Genomic DNA, 26,843 nt, shown 5'->3' on the forward strand with positions numbered 1-26,843 from the left:
ACAAATTTGGGGGCTATAAATTCTTGAACTGTCCATCCTCGCGTGTTCCAAGCACTACTTGCGAGTGCGCCAGGCTGCGATGAAGGTGGAACATCCGATAGGTAGATGATGGTAAGTGTTGAGTGGCGATACCAGATAAACATGGAGTTGACCGACTGTTGCAGTTCGACATTGTTAGTCTGGTCGATGCAACAGGTATCGATCCATGCCCAGTAGTACCCTTTATCACGAGCAGTTTTACAGAATGACTGTAACTTCACGATGCCGCCAACTGGATCCAAGTCGTAGACCACCTTGCCCTGGATGTCATGCAACAACGGCTCCATCCCTTCCCATCTATGCGATAGCATGACATAACGGAAGTACATCGCCACCACGCCTTTGATGTGCTCCATTTGAAGGGTTGCATGCTTCATTATGGATGACAAAAGTTCTTTGTACTCTGCGCTCATTTTGAAGGCATCGATCTGCACCCCGCGATTGCATAAGCGCCCAGTGGAGGTGTTAATTAGACGATGCGGGACGTCGTCGAGTTGGGCCTTAATGGTCTCTTGAATAGCTCGTTCCGCTTCGGATGGACTAACATAGTGTTGGCGCAAGTCTGGACAAAGAGTCAACAATATCGAAGGATATCCTATTTAGGGCATACTTGTTTCCGTGTCGGGAGCATTTTCCAACTTGCAGAACATGGTTTTGAAGGCCTCGATGGCTTCATCATATCGGTGTGCGCCATAAAGTGCCGCATGCTTCAACTGATATCCAACGTAAGATGAGGGGTTGAGTTCGATGACCTGCGTAATACCAAAATGAGTGTCGAATATGAAACGGTGGCTGTCATCGCACCTTTTCCGCATCGAGGAGTGCGTCGTCCCATAGCATTGTTCCTGACCTCGCCTTACTGCGGTTCGCAAACATGGTATCGGTTGCACAATCAAGATCGATCGCCGCAGAGTATAACTCGATAGCCCTGTCGTAATTACCAGCAACGAGGGCAGCAGCTCCGCTCGCAGTGAGGTCAGTCACTTCTTGCTTGAAAGCTAAGTGAGATGGGGTTGAGAATTATACCCGGTTGACATTACAAAGACTTGCCAGTGGACCAATCAAGGCAGCGTGTTTTCGTAGCCTCATCAGTCGTGTCCATCATATATCGGTATGCTTTGATGGCTTCTGGAAGTCTACCTGCCCGAAGGAGTGCATGGCACCAATTCTGGTGTGCAGTTCGCCACAAGGACTTGAGGTCCCACCCGAATAACTAGAAAAAGCAGTCAGGCGTGAAAAAAATTCCAGTTGAACTGCAATCAACCTACCACCACGAATATATCATATTTAAAATGGATGACCGACATAGATGAGAAACCAATAGTGTTGACAGCAGCAGTGAAGTGGTCAGCAGCTTCGTTGTGACGTGCTTCGTCTAATGCATTCATTCCCATTTGGACGTGTAGATAAGCCTGAATTGCGAGGTTCGCAAAATCAGTATCGACGCATGAATCTGGAGCTGACTGTGTCAGGAGCACTCACTTCCACAATACTACAGGCAAGAGAATTTGTGGGACGAGTGGTAGCTAGCTCTTGGACGCGCAGGATTGCCTCGTGTCGATGATTTGCATTGAAAAGGGCGATGGCCTGGTAGCTGTCGTGTAAGTAGCGAGTACATGAGACACAATTGACGTACCTTAATCAAGAGTAGAAGACGAGTTTTATTCAAGTCTGCGTCCACGTACATGAACGCGAGGTCAAATGCTTTCATCGCGTCCTGGAACTGTCGTTTTCCACAGTGGGCAATGCCCTTGGAGATACAGCCCATCAAGGATGGCTGAATACTGGTGCTCTATATCACCATAGAAGTTAGTCTCTGTTAAAAAGATCACAACGGAACGGTGCATCTAACTTTGAGCGCATCATCAAGTGCGCAGTCCCAGTCTGAGTTTCTTGCCTTGACAAATGAGCAATTCGCATAAGAGTTGTAGTCGTTACTATCGGCGCCGATATCTTGTGTTAACAGCCTGTCAGCAGTGGGCAAGTCCCCGCCTATGCATGCATCGCGGGCTGTCGTGTTGATGGTGAGGATCTGCATCACGCATGGTCAGATTACGTAGTAGGGAGTGAGGGCTAGAAACATGCCTCACATTGAGCCTTGGCATCAAGCTCGAGTATCAATATGCGAGGAGACGGAAAATGAACATAATCTTACATTTGATGTCTGGTCCTCGAGAATGTCCTCCAGCAAAGGTACCGCCCACTTTGATATCATGTTATCCATTCCTCCACTCAGGATGTGCTTGCCATCCGCGGAGAAAGTGACACAAAACAATACATTAGTGTGCTTGAATATGGCGATGGTTCGTCGATCCGAAATCCGCCAAATGCGAACCTCGTGGTCTGAAGATGCAGACGCGAGAAGGGTACCAGTAGGATTCAAGGCAATCCCGTGGACAGGCCCAGCATGGCCCTTCCAAGGCTCACCGATCTGCTTCCAGGTCGATGTATCCCACTCCCTTATGGCGTGATCACGATCACGACCAATCGAGATAAGCCGTTTACCATCGAGCGTCCAAGCGAGTGAGATATTATTCCATCCTCCGTTGAAAAAGAAAAACGCAGAGTGACCCTGGAACTTTGCGATGCATTCCCTCTTGCCTGGATTCCATATTTGGATATTTGTCTTTGTTGCAATGGCAAGTTGTCCGCCAAATGGCGAATACCGCATCCCCATGATTTCAGCGCCAGTCCCGCAATTGATTGGATCTCCTTGCATCTGCCATGTTTTTGTGTTCCAGAACTTCACTGTAGTGTCCCATGAACCACTCGCCAGCAATGTGCTGTCTGGGGAAAAATCAAGCCACCATATATGTTTGGAGTGGACTTTGATGGGCTGGGTCAAAGATTCACCGTCTCTGTCCCAGGCGATGAGCACTCCATCGAGGTCGCCGCTTGCTATGAATTGCCCGTTTCTTGATACTGCAACTGCTTGCACTAAGTTGCGATGCCCCTCCATTGTCTTCAATACAACACCGTCTTCTAAGTCCCACAGACGAAGCGTCTTGTCGGCCGAGGCCGTCACCATACGGCGTCTATCGGGGAAGACCGCGACTACCGTGATACTACTTTTATGACCTTGAAATGTTTGACTGGATGTGGTGGTTTGAATGGCGGGCTGTTCTGGTTCCGTCATTCTGCTCGAGATGGATGATGTTGAGCACAACGTGCTGGGGAGTTTGTGGGTGTCTTGGTTTAAGTTCCAGAGGTGCGTGTACTGGGCCTTTCAGGTGCTTCTTCACAGCCTCAATTTGCTTCGTGTATCATTAGACGCCCAGGACACGAGGCCTGAAACCTATGATAATTTTATGTAATCTGCAACCAATCCAGGGTCAGTTTTGCTCTCTTCGTCTAGCTAGTCCACAATGTCTATCCCTCCATTTGATTCTACCACCTACTCCACCTACTCTAACCTGGACGTACGGTCAGAGAATCGACACGATTCCTGCCGGAAAAGACTGAGTCGCAGGCAAATCTGCAGGGTGGAAAGTCTATAACACAGCAGAAACAGACAAGGTGTACGTACTCCTCGACCCGTGATCACGATTGACAGCAATATATCTACAAGCTATTGATTTCAGGCATCGCACCACTCCCCATTGCATTCCTGTCCATGATCAGCGAGGAGGGCATAGAGCTAAGACACACTTCCGTTATCTAACGCGCTTTGCATGCTTACCTGGCATGCATCTACTAGTTGGTTTGACACAGTGAGCAATACACGAAAAACACGTCACTTCATCGATCCAATAACCTGACCAGGCGGCATGATGTTGGCAACTGGTTCGATGATCCATACGCTGAAGCTGTGGCACACGGAAACGTGGCAGCAACAAGGAAATCCAATCAATTGTAATGCAGAAGTCTCCTGTCAAGTTAGGTGCTGTGGGTTGTTCTTCAGTTGTAATCGTCCCACTTCGCATCAGTCATGAGGTCACCAACTGAATGCCTTCCGCACCAACATGACTCGGGCCTCAGGTGTTTACCATTGCTGGCAGGAAGTTAACGAAAACAGAATGTAAAATTGTGTTCTTCTGGAAGCACGCGTCTAAAATATGAATATCCGGGCACCCATACAATGTTACAAGTAGGCCTCTTATCTATGATGGCATATCATGACCCAATCAAACACGAACACATCTGCCAGTGTGCGTACGGATAACTTCGACCATTTTCGCTGATTTGTGACTGAGATCGAGCAAGTGAACGCTATACCGTACCTTGCTCCGGGGTGAAATTCCGACATATATTGTAGGGAACATTCATAACTTGGAACGGATTACATATAAAAGAATGTATTGGCCTTTAGATAAAACATCGTAAAGTGCTTTTAGACAAGTGATAAACGAGATATAAACGAGTGGAAGGGTGCCAAGTCCAGACATAAACGAGCGAAAAACCAAAAAAAAAAAAAAAATCATGAAGAAAGAAAGAGGAAAGTGATGCGAAATAATTCTCAAGTCTCGAGATCATGCAAAACTAATGACGCCTATATTCATACCCTGGCATCTCCGAAGGGCGTCTCTGCATCAATTCAGGACACATACATCCCTCAGTCCACCCATTTTCGGCCCTCACGGGTCCGGTATACATGGTATACTCGTCTGCGGTATTTGCTGAGCCGTATAAGACTCCCAACGATTGGTGGTGAATAGGTGGGGGAGGCTGGTATTGAGTAGGTTGTGGTTGGTATTGGTACGATGTACCAGGAAGCGGGGGCTGTGCCGGAGGCTGGGACCGTGTTCCGGAGGGGGCACCAAGACCGCGCGGCACAGGAACATACCCATGTTGTTGCTTGCGGTGCTTCGTGAGGAGGGCAGGGTTGTGAGTCTTGTAGTCACAATCATCGTGAGGACAGCTGGAGCGTTCCTCGCCCGCACTAAAATGAAATAAAATAAAATTGCTCATTAGGTGGAATCCATGACGGTGATGATTGAGTACGTACTGCTTAGCAGTATGGATTTTGTAGCTGTCTTTTGTCTTTGTCAAAGCCACACTCGGGCCACATGCAGAAGTACCCTCTGCGTGAGCGAATAAAAGTGAGGTGAGCTGTATACCGTAGAGGAGAAACACGTACTTCATTATATGTGTGATCTCATGATTCTTCAGGTCGCCGGCGGTGAAATTGGCAAAATTTTGGTTGCAGCCAGCAGAACAAACGTAGAACTAAATATTTCATGAGGGTCTTCAAGTGAGTGCATGAAGCATGCGCATGATTGGGCTTACCTTAGACATGATTGGTTATAGAAGAGTATGATTGGGGATACTACTTGATTCTGTGTGAGGTGAATGTATGATTCAACTTGGGGTGATGATGGTGCTGGGTAGGTATTGGGGTAGGTATATAAACGATTCCTGGCAATGGTCATGCCATTGTGCTTTGCGGTGAAAAAACGCCTGCAGAGTTGCGCTTTTCAGTGGACAGACGCTTGTAGAGTTCGTACAGGGACACTTTGTGCAGGTTACTAGTGGATGTGGGCCATGTGACACGAGAGTGCATTGTCCTTGAAGCAACCACATCCATTTGAAGGCTTTGTTATCTGTTACAGCATCCAGTGAACACCATGATAGAGTTAATTGCCAGAGAGTACAACGATGTAGGTCAACTCGGTGTGGATAGTTGAGTAAAAACTGACACGGATGCTTGACACTGAGGTTCGACAGGGTTTTGGAGGTCTTTGTCGTCGTGACCCGCCTGGGCCCTGCAACAGGCAGTCACTTGACCGATCCCTCAATTAACTAGGTGCTTTGCATGTCCAAGCGTAGTGCTTTGAGGGTTCCGTCCTTGTAGGCATGACCAGGTAAGAACTATCGATTTCAGTGGTGAGATGGTCGAAGGAATGAGATCAAACGCGCGATTGATAAAGTCCGTGCAGGTCAGTGAATTTGTGTCTATCGCTACTAATGCTAGAAAGTACGTCCATATACTGCTGGAGCCAAGAGGGGAATACTAGTTGTCGAGTCTGCAGTTGACATCCTTGTATGAATGTAAGCACGAGTGAATATCAGGAACGCACTAAACATACTAGCAAAGGTGGCAGTTCCGACGTCCAAGTATGCCCGAGTTGTGCATTTTGTACGGAACCCAACTGAGTATGCCAAAGTCATACATTCTTGAAGAGAGACTGTGCATTTACTTGAAGGACACCGCCGCGGCTCAGTGTGACAGGTGCAAACATTGTATATATTGAACAATGAGTGCTGCATAAAAACAGTCAACATAGTGTTCAATCTATGCGCAGCTGTCAGTTTTTGTAGCAGCAAGAAAGAAATTAGATCTATTGATCAGCAATGACATCCAATTGTACAAATAGTAGCAATAGTTTTGTGAAGCTATTTGGGTTCAAACTCGAAGGGTTTTGCAACCCAAGACATGGTTTCGAACCTGTAGAGAAAGTCCAGGATGAGCGGTGAGGGCGGGGGGGCACAGCAGCTCACGGTGCAGAATTTTTGGAATTCTGCCAGAGTCGAAAAGTGATGCGTGGAGTAGATTTACCGGCAAAGGGATAATGATTTAATAAAATGAAACGAGACGTCGGCTGCTAATAGCTATAGCCTATAAGGGAGTCTCGAAAGGCGGGTGAGACAAAACGAGAGTGTAGTTGAGTCGTATCATTGTATGGAACATTGGAGGGAAAACCAACTTGGGTCTCTCCGGTCTGTGGCTGTGCCCTCGAACAGATGATGTAACTTGCCAGATGCTATCCGCGGTAACCGCCGGTTCTCCCTCTGCGCGCGAGCTTTCTGAAGTTCATCTAGTGAAATTATTATTATTCGCTGCGCATTATCTGGTCGATATTCAAGTCATGCGCCTGATGCACTGATCTACCACTAATTCGTGGCTGCATAGTGCCTCTCGGTATACGGAGTGCTTGCATATCCTCAGAGAATTTGTCTCGTTTTACGACCTTGAGGCGGCCGCCCTTGTTCAAAGGCAGCTCGATTATCCACCGAAACGTTATCCTTCGTACTCGTCCGTGCATATCGATGCTGCGTCCAACCCTGTCATGGGAGACGCCAAGACCTACAATACGCGTAGTGCTCATATCAAGATCAATCGTACCAATCCTTTTCTTCACACATTTGGGTACACGGACGAGCCGAACGACCTTGAAATCGTCATTACACACACGGTTCCTTGAAGTACCAAATAGCCTTCCGCACGATATCTACGGGGGAGGAATATTCTTTGTCTCATGGGTAGTTGGATAGTGCTAAGGTACATTTGTAACGAAGCAGGGTGACGAAAGGCAACTCGGAAATGGGAGCTTGTAAGTAATTAATGTTATGTTCCTGCATACTATTGACCCACAACCAAAGTACATCTAAATGTCCCTATAGCTCAGCCACCACTGAGGTGGTTGGCCAAGCAACGTCGTCATCATGTCCATTTGCGCTTGTGTAGGTCGTGCTTGGAAGCTGACGGGATCGTCTGAACAAACGGAGATGACCACCACCACCTCTTCTGCATCATACTCGACTTCAAATTCATTGTCGGCGTCTCCAAACACCGAGGCTTCGCCTTCATCATCGTGGCTTGTATAGCCCTCATGAAGTTCGTCCTCCTTTGTATCTTCATGATAGACATTGGTAATGGCCTCGTGTTCATCAGTCTTGCTGTCGTCGTCCTTTTCGTCTTCATAGTAACTTGCATCGCCCTGATCTTCATCGGTCTTTGGGTCGTCTTCTTTTTCGTCTTCAAAGCGAGTTGGATCACCTTCGTCAGTCTTTGGGTTGTCCTCCTTCTCATCTTCATAGTGGGTTGATTCTTCTTCATCAGTCTTTGTATCGTCGTCCTTTTCATCTTCGTAGTAAGTTGTATCGCCTTGTTCGTCAGTCTTTGGATCGTCTTTTTCGTTTTCATAGTGACTCGACGCTTGTTCATCAGTCTTCGTATCGTCCTCCTTATGTGTCTTCGTGGTCAGTTGGATTGCCCTCATCTTCATCAGTCTTTGTATCGTCCTCCTTTCCATCAGCTAGCCATTCTCTCTCCCCCTCCGAGTCTTCATCCGCTGAATCCTCAGGCTCTAAGACCGGGTCGACACAACACTTGTAATCCAACTGACGGAGGCACAACTCCTTCACAAGCCAATTACGAGTCAACGATGCGCACATGGGATCATAAAAATCGGCGGGATCGATGAACTTCTTGATCTCATTCTCGAAGGCGAGAATGAAATCTTGGGTGATGCGATAACCGTAATGTTGTTCGCGGTTTTCTTTAAGGGGGCACTCGATATCTATTTGAGACTCCTGGGTAGATGAGGAAATCTGCAGTGTTGGGGTGAGGTTTAGTATGCTATGTAACGCTGAAGAAGGTGCTGTAGCTTCGAACCTGGAACTTGAGGCTTTGGACGAATTCTTTGAATAAGACTGACAATTGCTCGAATGACGAGGACATCGTGCGTGAAATGATTGGGATGATGATTGAGTGCTCTGGATATGACAATCTCAGCCAACTCGTCATATATGATTCCCTTTGATCCACTGTGGCCTTTCAGACTCTTTCCCCCTTTGTTCGGTGGTCTTTATATTGCATTGTTCCCCGGTGGCTCTCGTGGTCAGCGCTAGATCGGGATGCATGGAAGCTTTGAAATCACGATTGCTTCGTCAGAGGCTAGAGCGCTGTGCAATGCTTCCAGGGACTCGGAATGGTTGTTCTTGTGATGGTTACGATGAGCTTACAGCGCTGGTGATGGAGCAACGCGTTTGGTGGAAGAGAGATTCGTTGAAGATGTGAATGCCGATGTCGCTGCTACACTCGAAGTTATCTCGTGTTGATAAGAGGCTAGTCGAACAATCGAGTCTGCGGTGGGACACGGACCAAAAACTCTGGGGGTGGTCGCCGTAGGTAGAGCTAGCGGTTGATAATGTACCTTCGTTGAGTTATATAACGCAGAATGAATACATAGTAGAACTGAACTGACTGTGGCATGATGTACGGTACTCAGTGTAACTAAATACAACTTGAACGGGAAAAACTCAAGCAAAATTATCCTGCTCCTCCAAACATTTCCCGTGCTATACACTACCGTGGCCGCTAGTTGACACATCTACACGCTCCTGGAAAGCCATTGAAGTCATTTCCGTTCCTGCATCGCAGTTAGCCTCGAGCTTAGCGCTATATTCCCGAATGCCAAGGACGAGGCGTGGTCCCAGCACAAACTTCTGCACTACCGAGCAGATCTGAAGAGTTCCATAATATGTCTCGGTTCCCATAGACCAAGAGCGCTATAAAATGATGAACAACTCATGTGGAGATGTCAACAACTAATTGGCGTACCGAGATCTTTGGAGAAAGAAAACCGATGTGGAGGCAGGACGTAGCAACAAAACTAGCACATGCGAGATTTCAGGGGGAAAGACAAGCGCATTCAAAGCACAAGCTCACATTGCAAAATAAAGCACATGTGTTTCGAGTAATACGGTGAAACAGTCCCTAACGATCCATCCCGTTGATGACCCTCGACGTTCGCGGAAGTGTTTTACAGCAATCCAGATAGCAAGACACAGTGCAAGAACCTCCCATACTGTATTGAGAATCCAAACCATTATGATCAGTCGTTGGACGCTTTTCTCGTAGCTGTACGAGCACTCATAGATGCCGTAGAGGAGAAGTTCCTCTGATATTTATCTGATGAAAGTTTTTTGATCCATAACTACTAGTAAAGCTTACCTCCGACAATATTCTCAAATCCCATCGCGAGCATCACAATGCAGGTAATATTGACAACCAGGAAGATTACTACGAGAAAGATAAACATCTTTCTCGATCCCTGATACATTGCATGTAACCGTGCAATCATGATGACTTGTATGGTGTTTCAGCCAGGTCAATACCACTGTGTATTGCGGTAACTCACTGCCCAGAAGAACATCTATGACCCCATTCATCCAATTTGTTGCGGCGTTCATAATATTGCCTGAAACACCCAATCAGTGATCACCCTCGTAGGATCAAAGGCTCCAACAAAGCTCACATCTGTTGTAGTCGCGATACTGAAACAATAAGCTGATCAAGCATTGCACTCACCCCTACACAGGAGTGGAGTTAATGAGAATGGCGAGTGTCAGTGCAGAATTCTCACTGCATCTGTCACCAAGATTGATGGAAGACTGACTGCGGTGTGCCGATCAGCATAAACAAATACAGCATAGACAAGAGCATACTCAGCATGTCCATTCTGGTTGTGAGGAATGGCTTATTAGCGCCCCGCTGACAGTCAAGGCCTACAAACTTACGCAGAAAATGGTATTCCAGCATAGCGCACCTAGAGCAATTTGACGTGAGCACAACTTACCAACTGCGCTTAGAAAAGATACGAACAGCGAAATACAAAACAGTCATGAGGGACCAGCGTGGCCTCTGCCCAGATCAATCGTATAACCCTGTCTTTCTTCTGATACAGGACTCTCTGCTCACCCATAGTAGGTCAATCTATAACACCGTTCTTAGCGAGAAGGCTGCCAGTAATAGCATAAGCGTACCTCTTTTCCAAGTGTCAGAGCTGGAAAAATCATAAGGAAACAAGTGATTCTTTGATCCCATTTCGCTCACCCCAGTCATATGTTATCGCAGTACAGGCGGCAACTGCGAAACCACAGAAGGTAAGGTTAGGTTGTCATTGACACCATCCAACTGGCTCTCCACGAACCTACAAAATAGCTGTAAAAACGATACGAGTCAATTAACGGCCACAAACTGGGATCATTCGAAACTTGAGTCATGTAGGAAGGACGGGTGTCAATGATGGGGGATTTGGTAAGCGAACAATGATGGTGTTCATGTTAGATATACTACCATCCAGCGCTCATATCATCGAAATTGGCGGTATAGTGATGATATTTCCTGCCTCGGCTGTCAGTATTGTATTGTCATGATGTGAGTAGGGCAGGGGGTACCTTATTGGTTTGTAACGTTAACAGCCTCTTGGCAATGTCAGTATGACACCGGAAAATGATAAATGGAATAGGTCCAAAGATAGCACCTCTCCCACCCTGCCAATATGCCTCTACAACGCCAAACACACCGTTGAACTAGAGAAAGGCCGAGCTTCGCCAGTAGTAACCTTGCTCTTCAAACACTGTATATTTTCATTGCATTTCATTTTGTTGCAGGGAGATATTGAATATGGAAGGATAGCGATTGTACGCTTGAGTGGTATAAAACCCACTGGCAAAATGAAACTTGGAATGATTAATGAGCTTGCAAGGCACGGTGATTTTCAACGTCAAAATAGACCTGGACAGTTTGTGGAGACTGCTGGATGAACAGCCGAGGAACAAGGACTGTCAGTTATCGTCGTTAGGAAATATTGATGACCATGGCGGAGGAGCGGCGCAGATAAAATTTAACGTCAGCCTTTACGAACTTGCTGTAGAACACGGACACGAACTTTTGATGCTACATAAAACTGTATACAGAGCCGTCTTCGGAGCTCTAATGAGGTGGCCAAGTACTTGCCTGCCTATTAGACTCTTCTTGCTCTTGCATTGAAAATAACGTACACAAAAAAGTACTTTTTTTTTTGGGAGGTCAAGCCTATTGTAAATATCCATCCATCTGGAGCACCAGCTACGACTCTGAAGCTGTTGATTCTCAGAGGGTGGAAGCTGGTGTCAACATTTGTTACCTCATGCTAATGACCGCGGCAGAGGACTCCGAAGTAGTCCGAGGTGTGACGATAAGGATGTGCATACAGGAATGGCGGTGTGATTCTGATTCAAATTTTGTTACCGACGTGAAAGAATGTGGTGTAACTGTTTTATGATGTCTTTAATAGCCTGTGTCACCAGATGATAACAACGTTCGTACTTGTTCAAAATTTTCCATTGTTTCACCGACCGACCATTCCAACCCTTGACATAACCTTGACATGAGAAATGTGTCGGTCGACAAAAGTAACGCTTTCAGTGAACAGTTGTTCTCCTTGGTGGCATGCACACCAGCCGCTCGGCGCGGTGCTTCACTATCACCAATCGATTTGCGCCTCTATGAGGTCCAAAAACACAAGTACGACAGAACTCACCAGTGAGCTACTGGAAGCAAAGTTGTTGATGCAAAGCAGGTTATCGACCACGCTAGTAGGATATATGTACAAGCAGGGTGAATAGACCTCTGGGCTCATTGGATCCCATGAAAAAGTGAGACGACGCCGAACGAGGTCGGTATGTTTGGTTATCAATCTCACTATAGAGCTTGACCTGTTGGTTTTGCGAATGTAAGCCAAAGGAAGTTGGAAGAACATCACTGCAACTCTACTCAAGATGAAACTTTGGATACAACTGCACCTTATGAAATTCAACGACGATCTCGTGCGAAGGCGATGATTACAAGCGATCATGACTGGTGAAAATCAATGACCAATTGACAAGGCCTATAAAGAATTGACGTACCGGTCAACTCGGACACCCAACCGCTACCTATCCAATGCCGCCAAAGTTTGTCATAACGCTGTCACGGAGAGCATTGCAGATCAGCCTCCCGTCTCCAAAGGTTGTATTTAGGTGTTATGCTTCACTGGAGGCGCTCAGCGTTGAAATTTCAACAGATTCGACAATACAGAACTGATTCTTGTTCGAAGTGAGCATGCCAAAGGACACCAGTTTGGTCTTTAAATGAACCACGCCCTGCACCAAAGTAGACATACCCCAAACATGCAGTAGTCGTCCAAGACAGGCCTTGCAAGGAAGCTTGAAACGGAGACTGACAATCCTGCATGAGTTCAGGAAACATAATCGTCAGGATATATATCCATGTCGAGGCCCAAGGTGTAGTAGAAGCAAAGCGACATGGAAGAGAGATGGAATATTGATGGGAAGCTAAGTGTGACTATGAGGATAGCAAATATTAGCCTGTTAGGCTCCGCCCTCCGAAGCTGCAAGGTTTGCACGAAGTTGCTTAATTTCAGCTTGAATCTGGTCGATTTTATGCTGTCGCTCCGGATTTCCACCTCAAACTCCGCCTGACCTTGCGCAAGCCACTGCTAGGAAAATGATTATTGATAAAGGAAGATTTGATTTGTTGAAAACAACCCACCTTTGCTCGTTCAGCTTCGTGACGTTGTTCTGCGGCTTCTGCTTGTTCGAGCGTCTCGAGCATCCTCTGCCACTCTGGCTGATAAGCGTCACATACAGCCTTGACACCCTGGTCTGATGGTCCTGATGTAGTCCCGCAGTAACGAGAGCGTGCACTATGGTTTCGGTACAATTGTTCATCCTCAGAGAAAAGTTTTATAAAGCTCCTCCGCACGGCATCAGCGAACCAGTGGCTCTCGTGCTCATACATATGATACGTGGAAGCCTGGTGGTGTACCACAGATAGGACATTTCATACCTTGAGAGCGGAAGGCGTAGAAGATGAAGGAAACGGGAGGGTACAGAGGGATCGTATGGGAAAATGCTAGATCACGAGGGGAACCAAAAAGGTATGCGGTATCATAAACGCGGGTTTCGTATGATGGGAATTAATCAGTTCCGATGACTATTTGGATGAGATATCTCGTTGGTATACGTCACGGTCCACAGAAACTACAGCCTCGACGGAAGAGCCATTGATTCAATGACTGAAATGTGACAATGCCGCGGCATGGAACTCGCGATCCACATGGTCATTACGTTGAAACTGTTGTTGCAAGTCCAGAAGGAGGCTCTTACATGATTCGGAATAAACGAAGGAGCGCAGCTAGGAAACGGCTGATGCGGCTGGAGCGGTTTATTTGGTCTTGTTGTAAGGACATGATGGGCTCTGGTTACTGGTAGTTGAAACATTGACTTTTGACAGATTGAAATGGCATAATCGAGTTTTCATGTCAAAGGTAAGAAGCAGGCTGTGGCGGCAGCAGCGCTCAGCAGCCTCGGTCAAACGACTCGGAGCAACGGCGAACGAGCGTGTGCTGGTGTTTGCTGCGTACCTCACACTTATGTATATAACGTAATATTTGCATTCAACCAACTCGTACGGAGACCAACTTCAACTAGTGACCAAATTCTTTGTGCCTAGAACGAAACTGCACTAACTTCCACTCTCATGCTTGCCGCTGACTCCGAGTCGGACTCGGATAGTGCGAGTCTGACATCAGAAGATTTGGAGGACATGCTCATCGTTGCCGACCTTGACACCATTGATTTAGGTATTTGTGACTCACTCACCTAGTCTTACGCTGATTGTGACATTCGTTCTTCAAGATCAATGCAGGGACGTGTTGGAGTGTATCATGGAGCCAGACCCCGAGGAAGAATCTGTGGTATGCTCGAATTCATAAGCGGAGTGCAGGCGCTCATCTGATTATTGTAACAGGAGTTTTTTGATGTTTATTATAGGGTGTTCTCAGCAGTATCCAAAATTATGGAGTTGAATTGGCATACTGTTACCAGCAAGACCAAGGTAGGGTGAACGGATCAATTCTCGCGACTAATAATGTACCGAATCCTTGTAGGTTGAGTTACTTTAAGGACCGCATCCTCATCGAATCACGCAGTAACATACACGAAGCTCCGTTCGGTTTCTTGGGTCAAGAATTCTTTGGCTTTTTGCTCGGCTTTTCTCACAATCAGCAAGCTCTGTCTAGCACGTTATCCATGAACTTTGGGCTGGAATTTACCATTCCAGACATGTCAATCTGGACTGTTGCAATGACTCGAGGCCATGTGGGGCGTAAGGAAGATCCATGTCATCGGGGAATGTACATTTGCGCAGCACACACATTCAGTTCTCTGGAAAATCAAAAAAGAAATCGCCGACAATGCAGAAGTCCTGATGGCCATAATGGTTGTTATTGACGAGCATCATCCAATGTCCATATCGCTCACCTGAACGTATGTCGGAAGCATGGCAGATGCTACGCCAGGAGACATCGGCTCGTTCGCCCTCCTCATTTCATTCGCTTCAAGGAGATCCGGCACGATCTCACGATAAACACATCGTGATCGCAGGTCATACATGGTGTCACCTCGCCTCTGTTCGATTCCACGTTTGGGTCCGGGGGGACGAGCCGATCAACGTCGATAATGATAACAATGAATTGCTAGCACGTGGTGTAAGTATCTGCAGCCACTCATTAGGGTCGCCTTATTGATTTCTTCACTGCAGACATTGTTTCCGAATCAAGATATGGATGAGGTCGAAGCCATGATCAAGAAGGGCATGAAGATGACGCAGGACTTGTCTTGCTACTTTTTACCACGAGGTAGCTCCGGGACAGTGACATTTCTGCCTTTCGAAACTCCAACACTTCTTTGACATTCTATTGGGACCATTTATTAGCGTCACTTGCAGTGGCAGTTGAGGATACCGCCTATGCCCGGTACCACTCATGGTACAATTTGTCCACCTGAGGCACCTCCGCTCTCAACCACGTTTTGCAAGATCACTGCAACTCGGGACCCTACCAGATATTCGTTCCAACCGCACTCTCACGAATAGTGTGGAAGCAGCTCTTCAATCCTTACAGTAGTGCAGGCAAGAGCCCTACTAATTTCAGATGTTGTGATACCTATATTCCGTAGGCATCTCCCTGTGTTTGTCAAATTCTGTAGAGGTGACTGTCCTTTCCAATGTCAATGTCATGCAGCTACTGGGGATCATGAATTTTAACCCTTTGAACATGTTCAACGGGGCTTTGTGATATGCCTCAGTTCCCTGCCTTGCCAGTTGTTTACACACATATAAATTCTCGAGACAGACCTCGATGGCTATCCAAGCCTTGTGCTCGACCACAGCTAGATCTTAATATTTCCCATCGTCGCCAGCATGTGCCAAGCTCGCAACTGACCAACTCTACACATCATCCTCCCAATCATCCGGCACTATTTCTTCCTCCCCACTCATGTCTAGACTAGCCATTTCTCTCGCGCGCTGCACAGAAGACGACACCCATGCTCCAGCACTCGGCTTCAAACTCAAAGTAGCAGTACCAATTTGAGTCCCTCCGGAGCTCGATGATGCACCGGGAGTTTGAATCCCTCCCGAGCTCGACGACACACCAGGAGCAGGCGAAGAACTCCCAGACCCAGGGCGTGAGACAACTGCTGTCCACTTCCCACCTGCTTCTGCAACCTTTGGTTGGGGTTTGGCCCATACTCCACTTCCACTCGTTACGCCCGACACAGCTTTCGGGGCTCGCAAATCACCGAGTTTGCCTAGGACTGCAGGCGATGGCGATGCAGATGGGAGGGATGCAGATAAAAGTGGCGTCGGGATGCGCGTGTCAATGCGCCGGATGAGCTGTACGCTTCGGTGAGGTTCCTGATCAACCATTTGTGTATCCATGCGGTAGATAGACGCGAGCTATGTACGGTTGGTATATTAGTATCACAAAATACAATGTTTCAGAAACAAAGTGAACTCACATCATGCACGAATTTACGTCGTTCAGGAGGCATGTGCGGCAGGACTTGTGTGCGTTTATCAGAAGTAATGAAACTGGAATGAAGATAATGTGAGAATGCCCATCAGGCAATCGTAAAAACCACTACTCACTCTGCAAACGTCTTCTCCACTAATCCCACAAACTTACTGTTCGCTCTCGCAAAAGTCACTAGGTCATCATTATAAGTGACCTTGGCCTGTGAACCCTCGCGTTTCTCGGAGCTGATGCCAAGAGCATCCGCAAGTCGCGCATTACGTTTCTTGATCGCACATTCACCAGTGCATCTGAGCTGGGCAGCTGAGTTTGCTTGGGAGCATGGGATGGAGGAACGAATGAGGCCGCAGGGACAGGTGAGGGTGACAAGCGTGAGACAGGCTTCAGTTTCAGGGCATGCTGATGGGGCATGGCATGTTTGGGTGCATGGGTGTTGTGCTGGCAAGCTAGATTAAAGGGGGAATTCATATCAGCTGGAGAGGAGAGAATGGAAGATAACTTACCATGATTTGCGAGACTTGCCGCATACAGCAGTACATGTCCCACAATCATCTGCATGGCACAAGCGTTCGCAATGATGGAAACCGCATGCTAGTGACCTGTGAAGCAAAAGGGAAGTTACTCGATATGACAACCGTTAGACAAACACAAAACTCACTTTCCACACACGGTACCACAGCTCACCCGCTCCTGCGCACACCTGACATTATCCACCATCTTCTTCCCGCAAGCACACTGTTTGCTGGTGAGGAACGGACACGGTGGGCAAGGAGATGGCTCCACTGCTTGGCTTGAGTCCGCGCCGGCAATAATGACGCTCTCGTGGCATGCATGAGGGATGCGCGAATGGCCACATGGAGGTGAAGGCCTTGCGCACGGATAACTGCAAGTCATCATTGTACCACATGGAATTGGAGGCTCCAAAGCCGTCCGACCACACGGGCATATGAGCTATTTGAACGTCAGGCCAAAATACAACGATGATCAATGAAAAAAACTACTTACATCTTCATAAACGCTCTGCAGACACACCCCACACGCGCCTCGATGGTCCTTTCGGTCGCACCGGTGGTTCCCACAGTTCAACATCTTCCCACATGGTAGGTCGCACTCGTGCAGCCCGCCTTCTTCAGCACCAAGCTCGTCCAGAAATCCTGCACGTTTCTTGCCCTTTCCTTTTTGCGCAGCAGAAAGAGACGCGAGAGGACAGCAAATGCGGTTGCATTGGTGGCGCCCGCATATGCGTAGGGCTATGCATGCACGATCGCAAAGGATATCACCGGCTTCGTTACTTTCACTGGTCTCGATGACTTCGCCGCACCTGATCATCTTCTTCGTCGCTCCGCATCGACAGGTGCGTTCTATGAGCTCGGTGCATGGTGGGCAGGGGCCATTATGACAGCTTACCCCGCATTGGTGCGAGCAGTCGCGTAAGGTTTTTATGCACCGTTGCTTGCATGTAGGGACAGGAACAGTACAGGATGTGCGGGGTCCGAGGAAATACGCAATGTCTTTGCCACTGAAGCCGTATTTGGGAGTGGTTATTGATTCCGGCCCGTGGATATAGCGATCGTGTTGTTCGACAGTGGGGAGAGCGAGCCTGCCGCAGGCGCAGGTTTGCATGATGGATGGATCAAGCGGGCATCTTGGAGGTGTGAATGACGGGGGATGACATCCTTTCTCGCAGGTGTGTACTCCGCATGCAAAGGGTCTGTGAAAGAAACGTCAGAATAATTATTTGGAATGGGTGGCATATCCTTTATTGGTTGCACGAGATACGTTAGAGTAAAGAGAATATGTGAATGTGTGCGCTGCATCATGCACGACCCTCCGTCAAACATGCGCCATAGGCAATAAGCAAGATGAAGATGAACAAATACTTGCCTACTGCACACACCATCGCATTCATAGCGGCCCTCCCAGCCAACCTCTCCCTCAACAGCGCATACAACCGCCCGATCTTTCCTGTCGCCGCACGGGACTTCTTTCTCCTCTTTTCCACAATAACACGCGACGATTTCAGCCACGACGCAAGGCTTGCACTCGCCGGGGTGGCAAACCTGAGCGCATGTATGCTGGGGATTCCCACACGACAAGGGCTTACTACAAATGACGCCACAGGAAACGCCAGTAGTCGAGTTTGGCGATGCTAGGGAAGAACAACGGACCGTTGACACTTGGCGTCCACACCAACAACCCTTCCGGACGGTAACAGCGCACGGTGGACAGGGACCAGGGTGGCAGGGAAGAGGACAGCCGTGACCGCAAGCAGAAGTACGTACGCGGGAGCAGGGATATGCACAGCTGTGCGGGGTGACGAGGCGAGTAGGGGAAGGATTTGTGATGCGATGACAAAAGCACCTGATGATAAGATAAGTACACGATATAAAAGTAGATAAGTAGCACTTGCCGGTAGCTGGATGGTACAGATTCACGTTTGGCTTGACAGCCGGGACACCTCCATTCGCCAGTACGTTCCTCACCACGTGCACGCCATGCATCTTGAAGGTCTTTGACGCTTTTGGAAGCCCAAGCCCGAATGCACTTCAGGTGGAATGTGGTCCAACAGCATTGTAGGTTTTCAGAGGGATCTGAAGTAGAGCAAGACCAGGTATACTGTTCTGGACGAATGGGGTTGAAGCAGATTGGGCAGTCAGGATAAGGATGGGTGCTGAGGGCGTGAGTAAGAGTCGAAGTGAGGTCGTCGGCGAGAGGCGCCTTGGGTCTCGGAGGCTTGACTTTCTTAGGCAGCGAAGAAGCTTGCGGTGGGGGATGGACTTCAACTTTAGGTTTTGAGTCACCAGTAAATGGTGGCGGTTCAGAAAGTGACGAATTAAATTTGGAACGCCGGGATGGACGCTTCGACTGCGACTGGGTTTGAGAATCAGTGACGTTGGGTTCATTCGCAGTGGTGACTCCCTGGGGACGTCTTGGAAGGCGATTCTTCCTTGGCCGTGCATTTCCATCACCTGTTTCACCTGCGACTGAGCTAGAGCTAGCGGTCTGAGAAGCGCCAGGTGGTCTACGCGGATTTGAGCTTCCCTGTTTGTGATCATGAGATCGGTTCTGATTAAAGTTTTGGCGAGGCTGTCCTGCTGCTTGTACCAGCTGAGTCTGGAGCAACTACGACATGCGAACTCGCTGCATTCGCTGGAGGAACGCGAGTTCTGGGACGATTGCCACGGCGGTTACTGCTTGAGATTGAGGTTGGATTTGCTGAACCAGGTACTTGGTTCTCAGCTTGATGTTGGGTTAATATTGTTCCAGGTGAGGATGTTTCCATGCGAAGGGTATTGGTATAAGGGCTCTGCAGCTGCTCGACGGTACACACGAAATATAAGTCTGACAGCGTTGCTGAGTCAGCCTGTATCATCTCGAACGGCTCCGGGGGACCGGGGCGTCGAATCACGTAAAATGACTCAGCTTGACTCTGCGCTATTCTTTTGTCACCGAAATTGCTATCAGAGTCATGACTCACGACACGAATAAACGATGTATTCTGAGAATTTCTGACTACTCTTCATTGCAGGAAACTTACCACACTGGGCCTCGTTGAAAGAAAGGTGCCAGTGGCTTTCTGAGCTGGCCGAGGCACGAGGCTAGCGTAGGATGCTAGTCTATTACGTGTCGCGCCAGCGCGAGTCTTGCTTCAGCCCACCTCGCACTGCGCAGTCATCTCTCACTCTAAGTTCTAGCTACTAGATCTCAGTTTTGCACCCGCCCGCCACTCCCAGATCAGCACAGACAAATACGACTAGTCAAATAATGATTTAACGTAGCAAGTTTTAAGCTATCAGCAATACATTTGCATTTGTCCGACGCAAAGTGTACGCTCCTTTGGTATCACGTACAAGAACAACGAGCTGATCAGCACCCGCGCTCGTATGATCCGCCGAACGGAGCTCAGTAGTGTTAGATACCCTACAGCATAAACGAGTCAAAACTAATGTATCAGATCCACCGAACGATAATCGGTCTGATAGCCTAAGTTACAGCAGGTAGTAAGCTAAAAAATCAATGTATCGGATACATAACCTAAATGATAGGAAGCGGAATGGGATCCTACCCGTGGATACATCACTGCGGTAGCTCAAAGGCACCTGCTCGTTCACCTCATTAATATTTCCTATTTTTCTCGGTCATTACAATATATTAGATGTATCATTATGACAGTATACACTGTCAGAACACCGAAGACATAGCGAGATGACGCTAAATATCACAACGAAACAAACAAATATGCATGCTCCCCGCACAGAACCGTGATTGATCGTTTGGTTCGTTTCACTCTCTACACATCTCCGCCGGTTAACGTATCTCCAGCAGCATCAAAAGCAATGGACGTCATGCCTGTTCCTCCGTTGGCCCTGGCTACGACCTTAGCGTGATATCCCCGAACGCTGAGGATCAGACGCGATCCCAGCACAAACATCTGCAATGCATCGGCGATTGACCAAATCCCAGAGTAAATAGCACTCCCAACGGACAAAGAGTTCTGCAGAGAAATGATGAGAGAGTGATCAGCTGCAGATGCCAGTCGCAGCTCGGCGTACCGTAATATTTGGAGACAGTGCGCCAAGCTCGAAGCAAGCCACAGCAGCAAAGCTATAAAATACGGAACTCTAGTGAAACAAGATATTAGCTTAGGCTAACCGAACTGACGCTAGAAAGTAAAATGTGTGACTCTCTATTAATATCCTGAAATAATCCCCGATGGTCAATTCTATCGTCGATTGTCGCAGTTCCCGGAAGTGCCGTATGACAATCCAGACTGCGAGAAACAAGTTGAGGATCTCCCACGCAGCAGTGGATACCAGACTCTCGTAATCCAAATTTATCATGGATGTGTCAAATTCGATGATGCAGATATGGTAGCCGGCGGAAAGGGTGGTCTCCTCTAGTAAATAACCATGAGTCTTTCGTGATCCAAGCTTTCATGGATAATTAAAACTTACGCGTCGAGATACCCCGGGTTCCAATTACCATCAAAACTCCGGAGGTGATCGTGCAAGCTAGCAAGGCTACAACAAGAAAGATGAGCAACTTTTTCGATCCCCGATACATGGCATTTATCCGAGCAATCATGATGACTTGAATGATATTTCGGTCAAGTCGGTACCGGTAGTAAGGCACCGCAGGAAATTCCCTGCATGCAGCCAGTCAGAAGGAGCGAACACATTTGAGGACACATACATAGGATACTGATGCTGGTTGCAAGATATGACTTATTATCACATTGCAGTGTTGTGTAGATAGCCTTGCAGACGTACACAGCAAATAGTATTCCAATGTAGCGCACCTAGCATATATTGAAGTCAGCGCAATGATGCCAAATGCGCTCGTAGCAAGAACGTACACAAATATAAAGAACGGTCATGAAGGACTGACACATGGTTTGACAGAAGGATTTCCGGAAATGTTGCATTATAGACCATGAACCAAATATAACCCTGATACCGACCTTCCTGGGTAATGCTGACAGCCGAGCCAACCTTCGCACAAGGTCTGCACAAGGGACAAGCAACCAAGGAAGCGAAATAATAGTGCCGTAACATCATGATGTAAGCAAGGTTAACTCACCGTGACTGCCAGTGAGCCTCGTTGAAAAGTAGGAAGACAACGCAAGTACATGGCATGTCAGTGGTTCCTTATCCTCGGTTCAGGTTTTGATATACTCCTGTGATATGATGGTCTCGAACCGCAGATGATTTCATTCGAACTGCCCATTGACGTCATCCCACAACAGGAATATTGGTCAATTTAAGTGAGCATGGAAACAATGATGTGAGCGATAGCTTCATATCTGTTATGTGAGTGGAGCCTACGTCTAATATCTGCGAGGGGTATGTTCAAGTGACTCGGCTGTTACTATGATTGATATCGATATTCACAGCATCCAAGTTTATGCGGGAAATACTAGAAGGATGGCTCTGAATAATCCGTGAAATGTGACGGCAGATCGACGAAGGCTGGCGGGTCCTCTAACTCCAAATTGATGTGCGGCTCAGATATCGAACGTTACTCACCTGGCACATTGTCAAACATAAAACGCCAGAATTGAGTCATGCCCCAATATGATATACTTTGCATATCCTGATACCAGTACGTGTATTGCATGCACATGCATACATCAATCCGATTCGATCAAGCCATATGCTCCTGCAGCTCTCCTAAGATGCAATTTCTAATGTGAAATGTTTGGGAGTGCATACAACTCCAAGGTTTCAACTAAATATACTGTATAGATGTCCGAATCTACTTCTCACTCGGGATGGAAAATTGAGTAGTTCGGACAGCAGCAAAAAGTACATGAGGCACAGCAGATTTGACACGGATTTTACAGAGTAACCTTGAGCTTGAACACACTGGGTTCACCTGAATGACATTCTATTCACAATGCACACAGGGAGAAAAACATGAAAGCATATGAAGCCGAGTCTGCAGTTGCACAGGGGGTAGCCATATCATGTCATATCTAAAGCTCGCCATAATGATTTGTCTCCTCAGAATCCTTCCCGTCCTCGCAATCCTCCCATTCTTCATCATCTAAGCCTTCCGCTCCATCCTCGTCTTCATCATCGTTACTGTCTTCCTCGATCTCCCCAATGCGGTTGTACCCATATTTTGCTATTCACAATCAGCTCAAAGGGATGCTGTAATATAGATTGATATGGAAACACGCACCATCTCACAGCGCAATGAAAAAGTTAGATTTGGCTGTTCACTTGGAAAAATAACATCACATACCGTGTGAGGGTGAAACGTGACCTGGTGGGCGGGATATTATTGGGCCATGGCCAAGAACATTGTGTGCCTGGCACCGTCAAGGTCAATAAACAGTCAAACATTTCAACAGACGACATCACACCCTATGAGAATAAACCGTCGTCGAAGCACCACCAGCATTGAAATCACGTGCTTCCTCATTGACAGGTCGGAACTTTGTCAGGGCATCAAGATCGAGTGAGCAGGTCAAAAGACGAGGTCACGCACCAACTGAGAGCGGGACACGGCCATTGCACCATCAGTGTCAATAAGCAGGTCAAAAGACGAGGTCACGCACTCGCTGAGAGCGGGACACGGCCATTGAACCATCAGCGTCGGGTAAGCAGGTCAAAAGACGAGGTCACGCACTTCCTGAGAGCGGGACACGGCCATTGCACCATCAGTGTCAATAAGCAGATCAAAAGACGAGGTCACGCACTCGCTGAGAGCGGGACACGGCCATTGCACCATCAGCGTCGGTTAAGCAGGTCAAAAGACGAGGTCACGCACTTCCTGAGAGCGGGACACGGCCATTGCACCATCAGCGTCGGGTAAGCAGGTCAAAAGACGAGGTCACGCACTTCCTGAGAGCGGGACACGGCCATTGCACCATCAGCGTCGGTTAAGCAGGTCAAAAGACGAGGTCACGCACTCGCTGAGAGCGGGACACGGCCATTGAACCATCAGCGTCGGGTAAGCAGGTCAAAAGACGAGGTCACGCACTTCCTGAGAGCGGGACACGGCCATTGCACCATCAGTTGCACCATCAGCGTCAATCAGCAGGTCAAAAGACGAGGTCACGCACCAACTGAGAGCGGGACACGGCCATTGCACCATCAGCGTCGGGGTAAGTAGGTCAAAAGACGAGGTCACGCACTTCCTGAGAGCGGGACACGGCCATTGCACCATCAGCGTCGGTTAAGCAGGTCAAAAGACGAGGTTACGCACCCACTGAGAGCGGGACACGGCCATTGCACCATCGGCGTTTGGGTTGGGATTAAGGTCATTGAGCTTTCAGTTTAAGACTGCCAGCGAAGTTTCACGGTAACATACCGTCTCCTGGACGTGAAAGTTGCGAATCAGGTCCATTTCTTCTTCAGTTCTGGTAACGGAGTCGGTGTCGTAGGATTGTGTGTTTCGCTTTGCACTGGAGCTCCCGAGGGAGATCTGAAATCGTCGTTTGCAATTTCGACTTTTGTTTGTTAAGCGTCGTCAGCAGCCGGAAGACAAATGCTCACCAATCGATCGAGCAACCAGCCTGGCGTTGAATCGAATGCATAATTGACCCGGCGCCAACGTCATTGACAGCGCCGCAAAAGAGACAACTGTAGTCAACTCTAGTGTATGTCTCCCGTTCAAAGACGACCCTCATGACGATCGTCATGCCTGCGGTAATTCTTGGCCATTCATGGCTCGTAAGTCGGGTTACTTGGTTGTCGTCGTCCATGCACAGATCATACTGTCCTTGCTCCATATATCGTCTCTGAATTCGAGCCTCGACCGAGTCGTGTTTTAATAGAAGTTGGAGCATCTCGTTGAATCGCTAAAGACAATTTCATGAGTTAGCTTCCACAAAATAGATTTTATGACGAGGCTTACCTCAAATGAGTCACAGACGTCCATCGGTATTGCATGTAAGTGGTCTGTTGCATCTACCAGTTTCACACAGCCAAGCGTGACATTCGGTCCCACAGACTGTCCATGGAAGAACACGCTTTCAAATCTGATCAGGGTTTCCTGCTGCCTCTCTATAGTTTTCCGCATTTCGTGAATGTCGTGTTGAATTTGCATTTGAGATGACAACTAACAAAGCAGAATAATGAGTGCATGCAAACAATCTTGAGAGAGTAGAACACAACCGAATAATCCGCCAGATAACGGTCGATTTCGCTGGAGCATCCGATGATAGCTTGCGCAACAGATGTGTATGCAAGACCACGATTGTACAACTGTGTTACTTGGGCCGATATGTCTTGCAGCATCCTAAGTGCGACTCGATGTCAGGTAAATTCAAGAACACATCAAGAATACGTATACCTAATTATGGAATCCCTCCGGTATTGTTCAATGGGATCCTGGCTGGTCGGAGCGTTGCACAGATGTGAGCTTAGTTGATGGAGTCGTGACGCCAGGCGATCTAGGTCCGCCCTATTCTGACTACGTCTCTGTGACGGCCTTCGAATTAAGAAACATCCTGGTAATAAAATAAGCTCTCACATCTATGACTTGAAGGATTGCCAATAATCCACTAATAGTAGCATTGATTGGAGCACCGACAAGTGGAATGGGACCTGTAACGGCCTGGACGATGGGCAAAAATGTCTGAGCCACGTCAGAAGCTTTGCCGAGGCGGGTAGAGGAATTGCCCCGAGAGGATGTAGAGGAGGAAATTGCCAGAGGATCAGGGTGCACTAGCAGTGATGGATTTGAATGGAGAGTGGGTGAAGGAACGGGAATCTCATTAGGGATATCTACAGGGATGAAGTTATCGCGAGGTTCATGGTGGATGGTTGTCAAGCTGCGTTGTGCACGTCCGTTCTTTGCGGGGCGCCTCGATCGAACTGCGAATACTTCGCCCAGATGTAAATTCTTGAAAAAGTTCTTAATCAAATCCTTGAGCGGCGGATCCGGAGAGGGCATTTTGGTCGGGTGGGTTAGATGGGTCAGAGGGAAGGAGTCGAGATACTTAATTGGCAGATAGAACACAGCCCTTAATCGTGCACGCACAATCCTCGTGTATGTACACTGGAAGCGTCGGACTTACTGCGATGATCGGATCTGCAGATCTGCGCTGGGCGCCTTCAAGTTGTGTTTGAGCCAGGTAGGTCTGAATTTCAAACATTGACAATCGAAGATCAGATCTCTACGAGTGGTGCCCTGACGGTTTCTTCCCGGCTCTTTCCGCAGCAGCACGTGCACAGTTGCCCAACTTGGCACTCCACACAAATACGGAAAACTAGTGTCCTACTACACGAAGATGTCAAGTCAAAATCTTGTTCGAAACGGAGAGAAGTAGAACGAGAAGCCTTGTCAGCCTCACCGATGCTTTTTTTTTTTTTTTTTTTTTTTTTAATCCAGTTTTTTGTCCATTGAGAGGAATACTCTATGTAGGACAGTGCTTTCTAATCTATAGGACCCCCGGTGTCCTTTGGTCTCTGAAGTCGCGAATGCCCTGATGTGGGGCGTGCCCCCATCAGTCCGCCGTTCCCGCCGGCCGTTTTAGACGCGCCTTCTCACCGATGCTTGTTGCTCATCGACGAGTCAAGGCATCCGCCACCCACAGTGGACTGTGCCGGACTTTGCACAGCACCACACTTTGATAAGGTTAGCCGCATGGCTCAACTCTGATGCCCGTTGACCAACTCCACAGCACTTTCTCTGTGGCAAAAGTTCCATGTGTTGGATGGTGAAGCACGACGCCAAGGCAACATGCCCGTAGACCCGAGCATTTGCCAGAAGTCGATTAGATGAGTGAAGAAAGTACATTTGGGAATGAGGCACTCATGGTCTAGCATAAGAAATATCATTCCTGGATGTGAGTGGCACGTCTCACTGCTCAGTCGGTCCTACTTTGTCAACCACAACACTCGAACCACAATCTGGAAGAAAGCAGCGCCAGGGAAGCTCGATGACGGAGTGCATCATCGACTTCATGTTTATATGAGACCTCGCACG

The 26,843-nt window shown here is 47.9% G+C and overlaps 7 protein-coding genes across 7 annotated transcripts; 2 read left to right on the forward strand and 5 right to left on the reverse strand.

Annotated features, from left to right (window-relative positions):
- Positions 1-4,518: 4,518 nt before the first annotated feature.
- On the reverse strand, positions 4,519-5,274 carry DFJ58DRAFT_838231 (uncharacterized protein; the record flags this gene model as incomplete). The annotated part of the gene is made up of 3 exons (XM_041392442.1): positions 4,519-4,918; positions 4,985-5,205; positions 5,266-5,274. The coding sequence occupies 3 exons, from the start codon at positions 5,272-5,274 to the stop codon at positions 4,519-4,521; spliced, it is 630 nt and encodes a 209-aa protein (XP_041247946.1).
- A 2,214-nt stretch (positions 5,275-7,488) lies between these two features.
- On the forward strand, positions 7,489-8,159 carry DFJ58DRAFT_769087 (uncharacterized protein). Its single transcript, XM_041388991.1, has one exon. It carries the CDS (start codon positions 7,590-7,592, stop codon positions 7,803-7,805), a length of 216 nt encoding a protein of 71 aa, XP_041247947.1. The 5' UTR covers positions 7,489-7,589; the 3' UTR covers positions 7,806-8,159.
- A 4,439-nt stretch (positions 8,160-12,598) lies between these two features.
- On the reverse strand, positions 12,599-13,448 carry DFJ58DRAFT_129255 (uncharacterized protein). The gene is made up of 2 exons (XM_041378770.1): positions 13,079-13,448; positions 12,599-13,025 (listed from the first exon to the last, which is right to left on the reverse strand). The coding sequence occupies exons 1-2, from the start codon at positions 13,325-13,327 to the stop codon at positions 12,765-12,767; spliced, it is 510 nt and encodes a 169-aa protein (XP_041247948.1). The 5' UTR covers positions 13,328-13,448; the 3' UTR covers positions 12,599-12,764.
- A 490-nt stretch (positions 13,449-13,938) lies between these two features.
- DFJ58DRAFT_861492 (uncharacterized protein) lies at positions 13,939-15,463 on the forward strand (the record flags this gene model as incomplete). Its single annotated transcript, XM_041394041.1, has 8 exons — positions 13,939-14,171; positions 14,227-14,285; positions 14,339-14,425; positions 14,494-14,695; positions 14,751-14,809; positions 14,877-15,077; positions 15,131-15,241; positions 15,317-15,463. The coding sequence occupies exons 1-8, from the start codon at positions 14,069-14,071 to the stop codon at positions 15,461-15,463; spliced, it is 969 nt and encodes a 322-aa protein (XP_041247949.1). The 5' UTR covers positions 13,939-14,068.
- Positions 15,464-15,817: 354 nt separating this feature from the next.
- DFJ58DRAFT_654454 (uncharacterized protein) lies at positions 15,818-19,112 on the reverse strand (the record flags this gene model as incomplete). The annotated part of the gene is given in 9 exon segments (XM_041381792.1): positions 15,818-16,327; positions 16,390-16,462; positions 16,520-16,849; positions 16,907-17,002; positions 17,062-17,180; positions 17,220-17,354; positions 17,409-18,114; positions 18,297-18,764; positions 18,784-19,112. Coding segments are annotated over 9 exon segments (2,766 nt in total), but the record flags the coding sequence as incomplete, so codon positions are not given.
- Positions 19,113-20,985: 1,873 nt separating this feature from the next.
- Positions 20,986-21,546, reverse strand: DFJ58DRAFT_769103 (uncharacterized protein; the record flags this gene model as incomplete). Its single annotated transcript, XM_041388992.1, has 2 exons — positions 21,359-21,546; positions 20,986-21,300 (listed from the first exon to the last, which is right to left on the reverse strand). Coding segments are annotated over exons 1-2 (379 nt in total), but the record flags the coding sequence as incomplete, so codon positions are not given.
- A 1,222-nt stretch (positions 21,547-22,768) lies between these two features.
- DFJ58DRAFT_911668 (uncharacterized protein) lies at positions 22,769-25,870 on the reverse strand. The gene is made up of 9 exons (XM_041395240.1): positions 25,386-25,870; positions 25,206-25,333; positions 25,004-25,151; positions 24,768-24,971; positions 24,407-24,711; positions 24,222-24,360; positions 23,272-23,343; positions 23,151-23,217; positions 22,769-23,030 (listed from the first exon to the last, which is right to left on the reverse strand). The coding sequence occupies exons 1-9, from the start codon at positions 25,806-25,808 to the stop codon at positions 22,879-22,881; spliced, it is 1,638 nt and encodes a 545-aa protein (XP_041247952.1). The 5' UTR covers positions 25,809-25,870; the 3' UTR covers positions 22,769-22,878.
- Between the last annotated feature and the right edge of the window lie 973 nt (positions 25,871-26,843).

This window comes from Suillus subalutaceus, assembly GCF_016647625.1.
Source record: "Suillus subalutaceus strain FC151 chromosome Unknown DFJ58scaffold_16, whole genome shotgun sequence".
Classification (NCBI taxonomy): Eukaryota; Fungi; Basidiomycota; class Agaricomycetes; order Boletales; family Suillaceae; genus Suillus; species Suillus subalutaceus.